This window comes from Panthera tigris, chromosome D1 (genome assembly GCF_018350195.1).
Source record: "Panthera tigris isolate Pti1 chromosome D1, P.tigris_Pti1_mat1.1, whole genome shotgun sequence".
Classification (NCBI taxonomy): Eukaryota; Metazoa; Chordata; class Mammalia; order Carnivora; family Felidae; genus Panthera; species Panthera tigris.
Window position 1 is genome coordinate 99,216,322 of NC_056669.1, and position 18,783 is coordinate 99,235,104.

Genomic DNA, 18,783 nt, shown 5'->3' on the forward strand with positions numbered 1-18,783 from the left:
GAAACGTCCAGTAGATGGTAGCTATTCATTTATCAACTTAAATTTTATTGATCATCTGTGGGCTGGCAGTGGGCCCTGGGTATGTACAGTTGAGAACAAAGCAGGCATGATCGCTGCCCCTGTAGAATTTTAGGGCCTACTGGAGAGTCAGGAAGTTTAAAAGGGATTAAACCTACCCGCTGACACATTGCAGCTAGACTGAGAAAGGATTGGAAGGGAGTGGCAGAGTGTGTCAAGGCCCTGAGGCAGGAATGAATTTGGCACTTTGAAGAGGGATCCAGGAGACTGCAGTCTCTGGAGCTTAGCTGAGAGGGGACCTAAGAGCACAATATGAAGCCAGAGAGGTAGGCGGGTGATCGGGTCCGACTTCGTGGAGGATGACGATGGGCCAGTACATTCCCCCTCCCTTGTCTCTGAATCAGCATGAGGTCAGGCGATTTGTTTTGGTCCGTCGATGTGAGCAGAAGTGACCGTACTGGTCCCGAGCCTAGATCGTAAGACACTTCGGTTGATTTTGCTCACCCTCTTGTGCTTCAACCATTGCTATGAAAAATACCCCCGCCGGGCAGCTGCTGCCCTGTGAACCTGAGCCCTGGAATGAACACTTGAGTAGCAGAGTTGCCCCACCCAAGCCCAGCTGGGCTGTGCCTCGGAACAGAGCCACCTGGGTCCAGCCCTGCCTAGTTAGCTGGTCCCTGGCTGACCTACGATTCCATGAGAATGATTTACTCCAGGAGAATCTATGACTTTGGGATCTCTTATTGTGTTGCATTTTTGTGGCAATAACTAAAACAGCCTCACAGCTAGTATTTGGTGGAGCTGGGATTTGAATCAACTCCGAGGCTTGGTTCTTAGTCATCTCTTTCAAGAGTAGAAGATTTCATTTAAAATAGTCCTTTTTTTTTAAAGTTTCAATTTTAATTTCAGTTAGTTAGCATGCAGTGTTATATTAGTTTCAGGTGTACAATATAGTAATTCAACAGTTACATGCATCACCCTGTGCTCATCACAAGTGCCCTTCTTAATACCCATCACCTTAAAATAGTCCATTTCTTAACCAGCATTTATAAACAGAACCCGGAGGTATCTATCAGCCTAAATTTTTTACTTTCTCTCAATGACTACCCAATTAGTTAAAACCTAATTTTTTTCTCCTTGATGAAAAAAAGTAGCTACAACAGAGTTTTAAATACATTTGTCAAGTTTTACAAAGTTCTTTAAAATGAGCGTGAACCTGAGGCCGGTTTTGAGTCCCTCTTGCTGCTAGCAGTTTGTCAAAAAACGTTAAGTTTTTGGACGTTAGGTTCTGAGCAGTAAAGCTGGAGGAAACAAGGGGGCACCTTCGTGCTTCTGGCTGAGTGTTGCCCTGCCAGGGAGCAGGGCTGGTTGACATCTGGGGAGCAGAAGGAGGAGGCAAGTTTAGTCCCTGGTCTCAAAAATTCTGACAGCTCATCCGTCCCTTCCGGGGTTTCACAGCTCCTTTCTGGAGCTGGATGTCGATCTCTGGGACTTCTGAGGAAAATCATCCTAGTCACTTTCCTGAAGGCAGGTAAATCCTTGGACCCCCAAATTGAGAAGCGTTGGCTGGGGCAGCCATTTCGGATGTGGCCACTAGATGGCGCCAGAGGACTGGGCGGAGGAAGCCATTCTTGGTTCAACTGTGGGAGGGCGATGGAAGAAAATAGGATCCTTAAAGTAACTAGAAGGCAGAGAGGGGATGCCTAAAAATCAACAGGGTTGAGGAAGTGCCCTTGCCAGCACTCTGCAGCTTTCCCCCTTATAATTTAGTATACAAAAAATTTAGATAAAAAGAAGGGGGAAAATCCCGTGTGGTCTCCAAGCAATAAGATGGCCTCCAATGATACTTAACTCTCTGGTCCTCATAGCCAGGTGGTCCCCTTGGGCCTTGTACCAGGGTTGGTCTGTGTGACCAGCAGAATGTAGCAGAAGTGATGGTGTGTTGCTTCTGAGATTAGGTCGTAAACATCTCAGATGTTTAGGTTGTAAACATCTCTGCAGCTCACTCTCGGGAGCAGCCCTGGGAGCGGCCCAAGTGGCGAGGAACTGAACCTCTTGCCGGCAGCCAGGTGGTCTTGGAAGTAGAGACTTCAACTCCAGTCAGGCCTTCAGATGATTGCAGCCCCGGCTTACAGGCTGACTGTAGCCTCCTGGGAGACCTTGAGCCAGACCTGCCAGCTAAGCCACTCCAAGATTCCTGATCCTCAGAAACTGCTTTGGAGTCAGACGGACCCAATTTGCCTGCGATTCTATAGACAAGTCACTTCACTTCTTGGAACCTCTAGGTCTTTGTGAGAATAATAGCATTTACTGATAATGCGTGGAACATAATAGCGTTTACTCATAGCTTTAAATGAGATAATTTGTTCAAAATTCAAGTTTAACTGCTAGCTGCTTTTCTGTATAGGCAGAGGCAGGAAGTTTCCTCGGAGTAGATGTCTTTGTTCTGAGAAGTTAATGGAGCGCCCTGCTTAGTTATGCAGATATAGTTAAGTGTAGGAACCTTTTGTTATGATGTCTTTCCTGAGGCAGAGCACAAAGTACCTCTCCCCTTGGTATGCACAATTTTGCACACAGAGCAAGGGGCTTTCTGGGAAGGAAGGACTGAAGCCCCTAACTTTTGGTCTCTGAGATTTGCAATTAAGGAAACCTGTTTTGGTGGTTCCTGGTAACATTGACCATGATCCATCAACATGAATGAATATTAAAAGCTGCAAGAGGGAGCCCTTCATGAGGGAAAGAGGGGCCAGTGTTGGTGATGTAGGTTCAGCACCAGGGTTTGTGTGGGGGCTTGATTTGTACAGCATGTGCTGGCTGTACCAGCCATACTGGACCCCATGACCTTGGGACTCAAGTGTGGAGTCCGACCCTGCCATGGTGAGGTCTAGACCTGGGCGGTAGACCCACATCCATCAGATGACCCAGGACCAATTACATGGCAATGACCAAAGACAGTGCCTGGTCAGATTTTTAATTCCTCTCTTCCTACATGGCCTTTGGCAGCAGCAGTCCTTTGGATTGAGAATTCCTCAGTTCTTGGACAATTTGGGATGGAGAAGGGGTCCAGCATTATGTGGGGAGATAGTGGACTTCTGTTAATAAGGCAAGTGTGGCCTTGAGCTATTAGTTGTGTAGATAAAAAATGTGATTTCATTTGTATTTTCCAGATGGTGAGCTAGAGTGTATGACTTGGGTAAACTAACTGCTGTTATAACCAACAAGTCCCAGAATCTCAATGGCTTAATAGCCATGTCACAATTTAAAGTAGCTGGCACCATTCAAGGACCCAGGCTGGTACAGGTTCCATTCCATCTCACCCAAACCTATGAAGGTCATTCAGAGTGTTAACTTTCTAGCTGGCAGGTGAGGAAGAGAACGTGGAAAACAGTGTGTGGGAGGTTTTTTTTTTTTAATATTTTTTTCCTAATGTTTATTTATTTTTGAGAGAGGAGACAGAGTGCAAGTAGGGGAGGGTCAGAGAGAGACGGAGACACAGAATCTGAAGCCGGCTCCAGACTTCAAGCAGTCAGCAAAAGCCTGACATGGGGCTTGAACTCACAAACCGTGAGATCATGACCTGAGCTGAAGTCGGAGGTTCAGCCAACTGAGCCACCCAGGCACCCCTGGGAGGTTTCTATGGGTCAAGTTCGGAAATGACATATATCGTTTTCAGCCACATTCCATTGACAGGGAAACAGCGTTTAGCTGGGTACCCAGGAAGCAGAGGAGAACTGAGGGTGTTGGTGAGTGCTGGTGTTCTGTGCCATATTGGGCAAGCCATAGATACAGTGCTTAGCATAGTGCCTGGCACCTAGCAGGGATTCCGTAAATGGTGGCATCTTCCCTCTTTCCAGAGACACCTGTGTGGGGAAGGAGTAGATGGGAAAGAAATGGCCTCTGTGCTTCTGCTTGGGCATGGTGACCCAACTGCTTCTAAATGTCTTGTTTTGTGGCTCTAACAGGGGACTGGGGGGGTGCTGAGTCCTGGTTTGGGTGTACAGTGTGGTTATAGGAGGAGTCTGGTTCATCCGTGTCCTCACGGCCTCCAGTCACGCCTTTAATTACTTGCCTGTAGCTCCTGGGGGTCTCAAGGAGGTCAAAGAATTCCCAGCTCTGAAATCCCCCCAAGGGATGACATTAATTTGCTTCTTTGCAAACTTTTCCTAAGTCTTTGCCTCAGCTCCTTGGAGTATAATTAGTTGCCAAAGACTGTCATCATGCCACAAAGCTGGGTGCGGGCCACAGAAAATAGATCATAGATCTCACGGAACAGGGAACTAATTGGCTCTTTTCCTTCCCTTGATGATGATTGTAGCAGCAGAGAACTTTTTCTGCTAAATAAGAAGAGGCCGGATATCTGAGTTGTGGAGAGTTAATGGAAACAATTGAGAATACATGGATTTGAACAACAAGCTAGTATTATTTTTTTTACATCTATAGTATCATGTTTGCACAATGGTTTTTAATGTGCTTTTTTTTTTCTTTAATGCTTGATATATTTTGAAGCTCTTTTAATAGCAGTATACATAGCCTGTGTCTATTAGTCACCTTGGGCTGCCATAGCACATACCATACTGAGTGGTTTAAACAACATGAATTTATTTTTCATAGGTCTGCAGACCAGAAGTACAAGATCAGGGTGCTGGTGGGGTTGGTTCCCTGGTGAGGGTTCTCTTCCTGGCTTGCAGAATTGCTTTCTAGCTGTGTCTTCACAAGGCCCCGGGGGGGGGGGGGGGGATGGGGGGGGACCCAGTGCCTTCTCTCTCTTCCTCTTCTTAGAAGCTGCTAATCCTGTCAAGAGGATCCTACCCTCATGATCTCATCTAACCCTAATTACCTTCCAAGGGCCCCATCTCCAAATACCATCACGGTCCCGATGAAGATTAGGGCTTCGACAGATGAATTTCTGGGAGACAGTTCTGTCCATAGCACCGTTCATTTTTTTTTTTTTTATTTCTTTCAATTATTTTTTAATTTCAGCTTTATTGAGGTATAATTGACAAATAAAATTGTAGGATATTTAAAGTGCACATTATGGTGATTTGATATACATATACACGTACATTTTGAAAGGATTCCCCCATGTAGTTAATTGATAAACCCATCATCTCACACAGTTATCTTTTTTGGCTGTGTGTGTGTGAGAGCATTCAAGTTTTACTCTCAGCAAATTTCACTTACACTAAACAGTGTTACCAAATTCAGTCACCATGATTTACCTGAGAACACCAGACCTTATTCTTCTTACCTTCCTATAGGTGAAAGTTTGTTTCCTTTTATCAACCTCTCCATAACTCCTCCTTCCCCCCCCCCCCCCCCCAACCAGTCTCTGGTAACCACCTCCTACTGTTTCCAGGTTTCTACTGTTTCCATGAATTTGACTTAATTTTTTTTTCTTTTCTTTTTTTTTTTTTTTTTTGGTTCCACATATAAGTGATACTATGCAGTATTTGTCTGACCCACCTCATTTGGCATAATACCTCAAGGTCCACCCATGTTGTTGCAAATGGCAGGATTCCGTTCCTTTTTATGACTCAGTATTCCATTGTATATTTGTGTACCCCGTCTTCTTTATCCATTCAACTGTTGATGGATGCTTAGGTTATTTCTTTGTTGGGAGAGGTTTTTTTTTTTTTTTTTTTTTTGAGAGAGAGGGTACAAGTGAGCAAGGGCAGAGACACAGGGAGAGAGAATCCCATGAGAGGCAGAGAGAGAGAGAGAGAGAGGGAGGGAGAAAACTGGGGCTCACCCAAAGTGGGGCTTGTGCTCACCTGAAGTGGGGCTTGAGCTCACCCGATGCAGGACTTGAACTCTTGGATTGTGAGATCATGACCTGAGCTGAGGTCAGATGTTTAACCAACTGAGCCACCCAGGCACCCCTTTTTTATTATTTATTATTCTTTTATTAGAAAGAGCGAGTGAGCAGGGGAGAGGGGCAGAGAGATTGTGAGAGAGAATCCCAAGCAGGCTACATGCCAGGCATGGAGTCTGACCAGGGGCTCGATCCCATGACCCTGGGATTATGACCTGAGCCAAAATCCAGAGCCAGACACTCAACTGACTGAGCTACCCAGGTGCCCCTGTTGGGAGGTTTTTGATTACTGATTCAATCTCCTTATTAGTAATTGGTTTGTTCAGATTTTCTATTTCTTTATGTATTGGAAGGTTGGAAGGTTGTATGTTTCTAGGAATTTATCCATTACTTTTAGATTGTCCAATTTGTTGGCATGTAATTGTTCATAGTAGCCTCATAATCTTTTGTATTTGTGTGATATCATTTGCAATTTCTAATTTTTTATTTGAGTCCCATCTTTTATTTTATTTCGTAAGTCTTGCTAAAGACTTACGACTTACTTGTTTTTTTTCAGAAAACTACTTCTTAATTTCATTGATCTTTCCAATTGTTTTTTAGGTATCTATTTCATTTGTTTCTGCTCTGATCTTTGTTGCTTCCTTCCTTCTACTAATTTGGGGTGTTGTTTCTTCTTTCTTTTCTAGTTTTTTGAGGTATAAAGTTAGGTTGAGATTGTTCTGTTTTCTTAAGTAGATATTTATTGCTATAAACGTCTCTCAGAACTGTTTTTGCTGCATCCCATAAGTTTTGGTATATTGTGTTTCTGTTTTATTGACTCAAGATATTTTTAAAATTTCTTCTTTGACCCATGGGTTATTCAGTAGCATATTGTTTGATCTCTGTATATTTATGAATTTTTCAGTTCTCTTCTTGTAATTGATTTTTATTTTTTCTTTTATTTTATATAATTTTTAAGTTTATTTATTATAAACTTATAATAATAAGTTAATTATTCTCTGAAGGGCAGAGAGAGAAGGAGAGAGAATCCCAAGCAAGCTCCGTGCTGACATCATGGAGCCTGATGCAGGGCTAGATCTCATGATTGATTATGAGCCAAAATCAAGAGTCGGACACTTAACTGATTGAGCCACCCAGGTGCCCCTTGTAATTGATTTTTAGTTTCATACCATTGTGGTTGAAAAGATGCTTGATATGATTTCAGTATTCTTAAATTTATTACGACTTGTTTTGTGGTCTCACATGTGATCTCTCCTAGGGAAAGTTTCATGTGTCCATGAGAAGCATGTGTATTCTTTTGCTTTGGGATGGAATGTTCTGTAAATGTTACATCCATTTGGTCTAACATGTAGTTTAACTCCAATGTTTCCTAATTGATTTTCTGTCTGGATGATCTATCTATTGATGAAAGTGGGGTGTTGAAGTCCTCTACTGTTATTTTATTGCCATCTCTTTCTCCTTTCAGGTCTTTTAATATTTGCTTTATGTATTTAGGTATTCCTATGTTGGATGCATAGATATTTACAAATGTTATATCTTTTTGTTGCAATGACTCCTTTATCATTATATAATGACCTTCTTTGTCTTTTATTATAGTCTTGGGCTTAAAGTCTGTTTTACTTAATATAAGTATAGCTACTCTTGTTTTCTTTTGGTTTCCATTTGCGTGGAATATTTTTTTCCATTCCTTCACTTTCAGTGTGTGTATCATTAAGCTGAAGGGAGAATTTTGTAAGCAGCTTATATTTGGGTCTTGTTTTTTAATCCATTCTGCCACTCTGTATCTTTGATTGGATAACTTAGTCCATTTACATTTAGAGTAATTATTGATAGGTATGGACTAACTACTGCCATTAATTGTTTTTTGGCTCTTTGTAATTCTTTTCTTCCTTTCTTCTTGTCTTGCTCCCTTGTGATGATTTTCTGTAGTGATGTTCCTTTCTCTTTTGTGTATTCACTACAGGTTTTTGCCTTCTGGTTACCATGAAGTTTACATAAAATATCTTGTGTTTATAATAGTCTATTTTAAGCTCATAACAACTTAAGTTCAATTATATACTAAAGCTACATTTTTACTCCTCCCCTCATTTTATGTTTTTGATGTCACAATTACCTGTGTATCCATTAACAAATTATTGGAGTTATGGTTATTTTTAGTACTTCTGTCTTTTACCTTTATACTAGAGTTGTAAGTGATTTATTACCTACTGCCATTACGGCACTGGAATATTCTGAATTTAATTGTATTTTACCTTTAGCAGTGAGATTTATACCTTCATATGTTTTCATGTTACTAATTAGCATCCTTCCAGTTTAGCTTGAAGGAACTCCCTTTAATATTTCTTCTAAGGCTGGTCTAGTGGTGGTGATTCCTTTTGCTTGTCCAAAAAACTCTTTATCTCTCCTTCAATTCTGAAAGATAGCTTTACCAGGTCGAGTATTCTTGGTTGGTAGTTTTTTTTCTTTCAGCACTTTGAATATACCATGCCACTCCCTTCTGGCCTGCATAGTTTCTGTGAAAAATGTGTGGATCATCTTATGGGGGTTCTTTTATATGTAACATGTCGTTTTTCTCTAGGTGCTTTAAAGTTTGTCTTTAACTTTTGACAATTTAGTTACAAAGTGTCTCAGTGTGGGTCTCTTTCGATTCATCTTATTTGAAACTGTCTGAGTTTCCTGGGTCTGGATCATCTATTTTCCTTCTCTAGGTTAGGGTAATTTTCATGATTTCTTTGAAAAAGCTTTCTGCCCCTTTCTTTCTCTCTTCTCCTTCTGGGACCCCTGTAATGTGAATATTGGTCTGCTTGATGATATCCTATAGCCCCCTCATGTTATCTTCTCTTTTTCATCCTTTTTTCTTTTTGGATGAATTCTACTGACGTGTCTTTGAGTTTATTGATCCTTTGTTTTGCTTGATGTAGTCTGGTATTGAACCTCTATTGAATTTTTCAGTTCAGTTTTTGTATTCTTTAGCTCTGTGATTTCTCTGGTACTTTCTTATATTTTCTTTTTGTTGAAATTCTCACTTTGTTCATGCATTGTTCTCCTAACCTTGGTGAGCGTATTTATGACCATTATTTTGAACTCTTTATCAGATAAATCACTTTATTTCATTAAGGCCTATTTCTGGAATTTTATCTTGCTCCTTTGTCTGGCACATATTCCTCTGTTTGTCTGTTTTCCTTGACTCTCTGTTGGTTTCTGTGCATTAGATAAAAGAGCCATCTCTCCTAGTCTTGATGGAGTGGTGTCTTGTAAGAAATGAACCTAATTATTCAGCCTGGCCTGAGCTTTTGGTTTTCTCTCAAACCTATGTGCAAGATGCTTTCTTTGTGTTTAGTGGCTTTCAGTAGATGAGGGTGAGCCACGACCTGTAAGTGTCCCAAAGGGGAGGATCTCATCAAGAAACAGGCTGATTGAAAGCCAGACCCTTAGGCAGCAGCTTTTAAAGTATATAAATAAGCCTCTTTCAGGAAAGACTGGGAAATGGGCATTTCTGTCTGTTTCCTTTGTGCTAGGACCTGGTTAAGGAGTGTTTCTTTGTTTGCTGCAGTCCTATGGGACCAGTGAATGCAAGCCCCACTGCCCACAAGAGTCAGGTGATTGAGGGGGACATACTTTGGGAGCAGCCACAAAACCTGGGGCACCAGATAAGCTCCTGCCAGGGGGACACTGATGACCTGGAATGGACCAGGGAGAGAAGGTGGAGATAGTGTCCACTGGCCTTCTTGGTCTTTAGGGAGGATTGTAGTCAGCCCCTAGATGTGTGCTAAATTAGAAGCCTGAATCTTAGGCGTTGGCTTTTAAAGTATGTAAATAAGCCTCTTTCAGAAGAAGACTTGGAGAGAGGCATTTCTGTCTGCTTCCTCTGGCTGAGCCTTGGGGGACCACCCACAGTGTGTCCTCATGAGCCCGTTAAGAACTGTTTCTTTGCTATAATTTTGTGGGTCTCATGGATGCAAGCCATGTTGGCTTTCAGAGCTCCATACATTGGCAGAATGCTTTCACCTTCACTTCCACGCCATTCAGTTCTCTATACAACCCTGGGAAGTAGTAGGAAATGTAGTTTACCTCCATTTTAAAATGAGATAAAAGACCAAAGGTTAGCAAGATCAATGTCAGCATTTGTTTTTGGTATCAATGCTGTATGTTTTAATATTATTCTAATATTATGGTAATATTTCTTCATATTCCTTTATTAGAATATACATGCCTGACATTCCACATCGCTTGGAGGCTATTAGAGGCAACCGTACTATATGTTATGAAATGGACTGTTTTTGGGTGTCAGATTTCTCTGCATAAACATTGAGTGCACTCAGGGCCATGAGACTACCTCTTTGCCTAAAGTCAACTACTAGTGACTGGTAGAATGTGTCCTTCGAAGTAGGTCTTTAGATTTCAAATCCGAGGCTGTGCTATATTGCACTGTTTCTCATGGGATGAAATTTAAGAGGTGATGACTGACTTGTTTCCAGCAACCCTTTCGGAAACTGGTACAATGCAGGCTATACCAGCCCCACTAAGCTTCACACCAGAGTCCCTCTTATTTCTGTCCAACAACCTCCCGACCCACAGTCTTTTCATGGCATTTTTCACCTCTGTGTTTCTCAGGGTGTAGATCAGAGGGTTTAACATGGGTGTGATGATGGTATAAAACACAGCCACCATCTTGTCCTCAGTAAAAGTGGTGGAAGGCCTTAGGTAGATGAAGAGGCAGGGGACAAAGAACAAGATCACCACTGTGATGTGGGAAGCACATGTAGACAGGGCCTTGCGCCTCCCCTCTGATGAGTGGGTCTTAAAGGAAAGCAAGATGACAATGTAAGAGCCCATAAGAGTGACAAAGCAGCTCAGTGAAATCATGCCACTGTTAGCTATCACAATGAGCCCCACCATGTGTGTCTCTGTGCAAGCCAGCTTCAGTAAAGGGTGGACATCACAGAAGTAGTGGTCAATCAGGTTGGGGCCACAGAACGGCAGTTGTACAGTGAGGATGGTCTGGATGAAGGAATGCACAAACCCTCCTAACCAACAGGTTACCACCAGTATAGAGCAGACCTTCCGGTCCATGATGGTCATATAGCGCAAAGGCTTACAGATAGCCACGTACCTGTCATAGGCCATCACTGTGAGAATAAAGATCTCTGTGCAGCCAAACAGATGGCAGAAGAAGAGCTGGACCATACAACCAACAAAGGAGATGCTCTTGACTTTGGCTTGGGAATCAATAATCAGCTTGGGGGCTGTAACAGAGGAGTAGCAGATGTCGACAAAGGATAGGAAGCTGAGGAAGAAGTACATTGGAGAGTTGAGATTGGGACTCCTTTGAATAGTCATTATAATGAGAAAATTTCCAGTCATGAGTGTCATGTAGAAGAGTAAGAACAGAAAGAAGCATAGTTGCTGCACTTTCTCATTTTGGGAAAGACCCATGAAGATAAATTCTGTAACATTATTTTCCATGGAAACTAGGAAGCTCGCAAGAGGGAACTACAGTGTGACTTTACCTATAGGAAAAAAAGTATGAAAGACAATTAGATTTGGGCACATGGTACCATAACATTGTTATTTTTTTTAAAAAATTATTCTCTGGGGCGCCTGGGTGGGTCAGTTGGTTGAGTGTCTGACTTCAGGTCAGGTCACGATCTCACGGTCTTTGAGTTCGAGCCCCGCGTCAGGCTCTGTGCTGACAGCTCGGAGCCTGGAGCCTGCTTCGGATTCTGTGTCTCCCTCTCTCTCTGCCCCTCCCCAACTCATGCTCTGTCTCTTTGTCAAAAATAAATAAACATTAAAAAAATTAAAATTATTCTCAAAATTTGTCACTTAAGGTATTGATTTGGTTAAAGTATGTTTCTTGAAATTATCAGAGATGGGGGACTGCGTGGGAGGAGAAAGAGAGAGAGAAAGAGAAAGGAAAAAAAAACTTTGACAGGCTTTAAACAGATTTAGGAATACAGTCTAGGCTCTCCTCCTGTGTCAGTAGTCCAAATTATTGTTGCTCCGGAATTTAAATTAAATCTCTCTGTTAAATTAAGCCTCTGAGTGGTAACCCTCAGTCTCTTTACTCCAGGATGCTTTTCATCCTTGTTTTAGTTGATGTATGGAATTTACAAAAATGCACACACACACACACACACACACACACACACACACACACACACATTTGCGATCATAAGTCTTAAAATGTACACTTTGAGTCAAATCTAGAATGTAACTAGCTTTTTTTTATGTTTATTTTTGAGAGAGAGAGAGAGAGAGCACGAGCAGGGGAGGGGCAGAGAGAGAAGGGGACAGAGGATCCAGAAGCAGGCCCCACGCTGACAGCAGCGAGCCTGATGTGGGGCTTGAACTTACAAATCGTGAGATCATGACCTGAGCCAAAGTCAGACGCTCAACTGGCTCAGCCACCAATGGAGCCCCCTAACTAGCCTTTTTATGAGACCCCTTGGCTTCCCAAATTCCTGATAGCCTGATTAGCTTTGTTGTATTTTAGATTATTCTAGGACTTCACTCTTTGTCATTTCTTATATGTCTGAAAGTCAGGAAAAATGCATAGAGGCTTCACAGAAAGGGACTGCCACCTGCAAGATCCTCAAGACTTCAGATCCCAGTTGACATTAGTTGTTATAAAGTATGGAGAGGAAATAACTCTTGAGTAGGTTTAGATCTTTTAGATCTTAATAATAACCAACTGTGAGTTCTGGGGCAAGTTATTTAACAATGATAGAGACCCAGTTTCTCTGGCCATTGGTGTAACCTCTACATAAACACCAGAGTCTCCTCTGCTTTAGCCTTATGTCATGGAGTTTGGGGTCATCCTTTCATTGTGTTGTGTTGTGTTGGATTTACTTACTTGTTTTTACATTAAAGAATGTTTATTTTTGAGAGAGAGAGAGAGAACACATGAGCAGGAGAGGGGCAGAGAGAGAGAAAGACACAGAATTTAAAGCAGACTCCAGGCTCTGAGGTGTCAGCACGGAGCCTGATACAAGGCTGGAACTCATGGACTGAGAGATCAGGACCGGAGCCAAAGTCAGCGGCTTAACCAGCTGAGCCACCCAGATGCCCCTGGGATGATCCTTTTAATACAATGAATCACTGTCACTGAACGTAGTTTCTTTGTTTCATTATCTGTGTTTTCCTTTGAACCAAAAGGTGTGTGAAGGTGGGGACAAGGTGTGTCTTTATTTTTGTGCGGCCTGAATGCAAATGTTCCTTTCCTTAGTTTGACCATTTAAGCCTCGCTTTCTTCATCCTTCAAATAGAAATGCTACTATCCACTTCAGAGAATTATTTTCAATACCAAAGCTAGCCCTGCATATAGTAAGCACTCACGGAATTATGCCCTTTCATTTTCCAGCCAGGTTGCCAGTACTTAAGACATTTTATAATGAAAAATTTCAAACGTACACAAAATGGAGATAGTTGTATTATAAGCTCTCATACACTGACCACTCAGATCAAAAAATGATTCATGTTTTACTACATTTGGATCATCCATCCCTCTTTTTCACTGGTTTGCCAGGTATCTTAATGCAATTCCCAGTCGTCATGCCATTTCAACCTCTACATGGTTCATTATCTGTATCTCAGGAGCTTTCTTATGTGAGCACAAACGCCATGATCACATCTAACAAAATAACCAGTGGTTGCCTGATATCAACCCATTCATGGTCTGCTGGAGCCATGTTTTGTTCTCATCTCTCCTTTATTGTGCTTAGTTGAGTGCTCACCATGCGTGCTCCATAGGCCAGGGTAGTTCACTGTGGCCGCTGTGCACCTGCGATGTGGATAGTGTGACTAAGAAACCGGTGTTCCAATTTTGTTTAAGTTTAAATTTAAAAAAACATAAAGCAATGTAAAGTATTTTCATGTAATAAAATTTTGGATAAGATGCGTTAAACAAAATATTATTAAAATTAATTCCACCTATTTGTTTTGCTTTTTTATGTGGCTACCGAAACATGTAAAATGACAATGTGGATTGTATTGTGTTTCTATCACACAGTGCTGTACTAGGGGTTAGGCTCTGGTCTAAGTGCTTAATCGTACTATCTAATTTGTTTCTTGTAATTATATGAAGTACGTAGAACTATTCCTATTATTCACAAAAGGAATAAAACCCAGAAAAGTCAACTAACTTTATTTATAGTCGTGTAGCTAGTCATTGGTGGAACACAGATTCAACCTTGATAAATTCTCTTAGTCTGTGCTACATTATGTCATAAATGTACAATTTCCATTGGCATTTATTTTAAAAATACTGATAATTCTTTTGGGATCTTCTTTATTATTTTAATATTTCTGGGATATGAATTGTTACTTTAATTAACTCCAAACAAAACTTAACCAAGATAGACTCTGATAAATTAGTGGAGTCCTGATGTCTATGTTCTTGGAAGACCCATAGGCCTTACCACCAAACAGTAGTTTCTGCTACAGCATAGGCACAGTCTCAGAAAATGGTGCAGATTGTGGAAAAGCATATTCAAACTCTGCCATTTCTCCTGCCAGAGTCTAGGACTCAGTAGGATCCTCTGTCTCACCTTCCCTCCCCTGCCACTGTCACCTGCCATGTGGTGCTGGGCCTAGACATAGATTATTCCACAGTCTGGAATGCATTACTACCTTAAAAAAATTTTTTTTTTATATTTATTTTTGAGAGAGAGACAGAGTGTGAGCAGGGGAGGAACAGTGAGAGAGGGAGACACAGAAACTGAAGCAGGCTCCAGGCTCTGAGCTGTCAGCACAGAGCCCGACTCGGGGCTCGAACTCATGAACTGTGAGATCATGACCTGAGCTGAAGTTGGCTACTTAACTGACCAAGCCACCCAGGTGCCCCTAGAATGCATCACTATCTTTTAACCTGTAGTAGGATAAGGACAGAAGCAAATGGATGAGGGTTTAGGCTTCACCAAATGCTAAATTTCAGTGCCTTGACTAAATGCTGACTCATGAAAACATTTGTCCACAGACATTTCTTGAAAGAGGTAGTAGCTTTCTAAAAGTCTGCAGTAAAGGCATTTGCTGACCCCTTCAGATGTCCTCTGTTTCTTTCTATCATAATATTTAAAATCACTGTTTTGGGGGCACCTGGGTGGCTCAGTTGGTTAAGCGTCTGACTTTGGCTCAGGTCATGATCTCATGGTTCGTTGAGTTCGAGCCCCATGTCGGGCTCTGTGCTGACAGCTCAGAGCCTGGAGCTTGCTTCAAATTCCATGTTCCTTCTCTCTCTGCCCCTCCCTTGCTTGTGCTGTCTTTCAAAAATAAAAAAAGAAACATTAAAAAAATAAAAAAAATAAAATCACTGTCTTTTAGACTACTTGTGTGTCTCCCCCAATGGACTGTGTGTCACTTAAATGCAGAGTTCATTCCTATTTGTATAGGTTTTCAGAACTTGAGCCTAGGCCAGGGACATATGTTAGGTATTCAGTAAACTTTGTAGGAGGAAGAGAGGGAGAGGGAGAAAGAAAATGAGAGTTACTAGTTTATGAATCCTTCTAGATGGTCTGGCTGTTGTCCAGCATAGAATACTGCTTAAAAACACAAACTCTTATCAGATAGAGCTGGATTTTCAACCCCTGGGCACGCCAATACCAACTGTGTTGTTAGTAAGGTTAGCTATTTACTTATTGTCCTCATCTCTAAAGTAGGGATAAATAGTTCCTGCTTCATAGAATTGGTGTGAGAATTAAAATAGCTAATGCATGTAAAGCTTAGCATAGTGTCTGGTCCATTAGAAGTACTTATGAAATTTTAGTTATTGTCATTTTTATCCCGTACATTGTTAATATGGGAAACATGAAGCAAAGAAGAAAGGTGATAAAAATGATTTCACTTACCTGGAGAGTATGAAACTCTTCCTTCCCATCATTTCCTACTTCTGAGTCCTATGAATCCTCTACCTAGCTGTTACCCCTCCAAACACCATTCCTATTCCAGTAGTCTCATATTTCTGTGGTCAGTGCATAACATATACGAATAACATATATGTATTTCATAACATATATGAAAAAAGTAGTCTGACTCCCATTTATTGCTTAAAATTTCTGTCTGGGTCATAAAGCAAAGTTATTTGTCTTGGAGCCTGAAGCAAACCTAAGTTTACGTTAAGTTCTTGGCAGGTGTTCAGTAAACAACAAGGACGGAGGAAGTATGATAGAAACGTGTGACTTTGGGGACCATCCTGAAGGTTAACTTACTCTCTTCCTGACATCCAGCGTTGTCTTCCAGCTTGGTGTAAATTCAGGCAAAGGCTTTTTCATATCTGAATTCTATGGCTTGGGAAGGAGAAAGAAAAGCCCCATGATACTCAGAGGATACTGTGTTCTGCATCACTGTTTTAAGCTATGAGCTCCCATGAGCCTTCAATTGGCTTCCCCTGTTGAAAGTTCTTACCAAAGATACAAATAACTTTACCCACTTCATCGTCCAGGTGTGGGGCCCACTTGGGAGAGGACTTTTTAGAATGAATTCCCCTGTTTTTATGGCCACTGGAGGTGGATCATCCTAGATTTCCTGTCTGATACTCATCCTTTAATCCAACAACAGTGGATTCCATTGATTAAGCACTTAATATGTGTCTTCCATTATGATAAGCACTTTATACACATTTCACAGTTTTTAGAAATTTTTTTATTTTATATTTAGAGCCTCAGTTGAGTTGAAATGAAATAATCATGACTGTTGTTTGAGGTTCACTATCTCCATTTTTTAATATATGACTTCATACTTCACTGTCAATTAATTTAATGAATAAAATATCTGTAAGCCAATATATAATCCAAGTATTAAACATTATGGATAAATAGAATCTACCTGTGCATGCCCTTCTCTAGTGCATCCCATTGCCTATTCCTGAATGCCAAAACGTTAAATATATTGTAAATTATGTGTATGTTAGTGTGTTTTAAATTTGAATTTTGAGAAGGTTGAACATTTTTTCATGACTTTAGTGATAGTTGGATAGTTTTTTATATTAAGTGCCTGTTTTTTGGTCCATTTTTGGATTATCTATCTTTAATTTATTTATAGAGGTTCATTTTATATAATCTGGATTTTTTTTTGTAATCTGGGTTAAAGCCCCTTGTCATCTCTTTCTTTCTCTACCTCTATATCTCTGTCATCTCCCCTCCCAATTTTGTAACTTCCTTTTTCTCTTTAAATGATATTTTTTGATGAATAGAAGTTCTTAATTTAATGTAATCTAATTTATTGGTATTTTCTATTATGATAGTTGCTGTGGACTGAATGTTTGTGTCTTCCAAGATTCATATGTTGAAATCCTAATTTGCAAGGTGATGGCATTAGGAGGTGATGAGGTCATGTGGGCAGTACCCTCATGGAAGAGACCCCAGAAAGCCACTCATCCCTTTCGCCACGCGAAGACAACAAAAAAATGCTTTCTCTGAACCAGGAAGTGAGTTCTTACTAGATACTGAATCTGAGACTTGGTTTTGGATTTCGTAGCCTCCAGAACTGTGAGAAATAAGTTTCTGTTGTTTATAACCTACCCAGTTTGTGGTATTTTGTTATAGCAGCCCACATGAAGTAAGATAATACTTTTTGTGTCTTCTTTTAAGAAATCCTCCCTATTGCAAGTTCATGAAATTATTTCCCATTAATTTCTAGATGCCTTATTGTTTTACTTTTCATATTTAGATCTAAAATCCATCTGGAATTAATTTTGGGCTATTCTGTGAGAGAGGGGCCAAGACAGATTTTTAATGTGAAAATCTAACTGAACTGAACTAACACCATTTATTATAAAGCTTGTCTTTTATCCATGGCTCTTCTGTGCACCTTTGTAATAAACCAGATGTCCACATATGCATGTCTGCCTCTGGTTGTCTGCCACTGCCTTATTGGTCCGTTTGTCTATATTTGCATCAATATCTGTCTTTATAACTGTAATCTTGTAATAATTCTTGGCCATCAGTAGTGGAAGTCCACCAACTTTGATTATTTGAAGGTAGGTTAGATATCTTTGGCCTTTTGCATTTTCATGTACATTAAAAATATGTTTGTAAATTAGCACAAAAATATCTTCTGGGATTTTATTTGAGATTGCAATGAATCTATTTATAAAGTTGGGTGTATTTGGCACTTTAATGATCTTGAATGTTAAGTGGTATATCCTTTAATTTATCTAGGTCTTCGTTAATTTTTCTAAATGCTTTCTAAATGTTTTCTAATTTTCAGTGTTAGGGTCTTACAAACATTTTGAAGATTTATTTAGATTTTCTACTTTTGCCTCGGATGTGGAAAACTGGAAAGGGTGTTGTTTATAGCCTGTGAACGGGAAAAATCTAGATAAATGATGAATTCATAACTTTTGGGGGAATGTATTAAAGAGTTGAGGTTTTAGAACAACTAAATATCCTGAAATATAAACCCCGCCAAGCAGAGATGAAACACAGCACTGTTTCACTGGGGAGCATTGAAGGAAGAAATGTCAAGAGCCATATAAGTGGGTAAGAAATGTAGGCTAGCATGAGACTACAGAATGCCACAGACACAATGGAGTTCAATGAAGCACACTCGTATGATATTCTCTATAGGGGCCTTCACTGAATGCTCATGAGAAACACTGAGGACAAGGCAGTAGATTGAGGAAATCTATATTGGTGATACAAGCTTGTTTGAGGATAGCAGCTGCCACTGTGGGAAAAGCATAAAGCCTCACTCAGACCTTTCTCTCTCACAGAACAAGAGCCTTAGGTCTTGGGGGAAGAACCTTCTTGCCCCCGGGGTTCATGTGAAGATCCACTAGGGCAGGGTGAAGCATAAAAGAAAAGAATATTCTATCCTTGAGGAGGCACAGGAGAGAGGCCTGGACCCAGATCCTATGCCGATATGATTTAAGGTCTGTTCTGCCTGCGGGTAGGGCAATAAGTCTGCCAAACTAGACCCACCAAAGATGTAAGTCGAAATTCTGCTGCCATAAAAAC

General features: G+C 40.8%; 2 protein-coding genes across 4 annotated transcripts in view; one reads left to right on the forward strand and one right to left on the reverse strand.

Moving 5' to 3' along the window:
• Positions 1–18,783, forward strand: part of LOC102970127 (olfactory receptor 4B1-like) — a 53,282-nt gene that overhangs the window by 2,045 nt on the left and 32,454 nt on the right. The window lies entirely within an intron of this gene.
• On the reverse strand, positions 8,966–11,311 carry LOC102953404 (olfactory receptor 4S2-like). Its single transcript, XM_007082198.2, has one exon. The coding sequence runs from the start codon at positions 11,294–11,296 to the stop codon at positions 10,280–10,282; it is 1,017 nt and encodes a 338-aa protein (XP_007082260.1). The 5' UTR covers positions 11,297–11,311; the 3' UTR covers positions 8,966–10,279.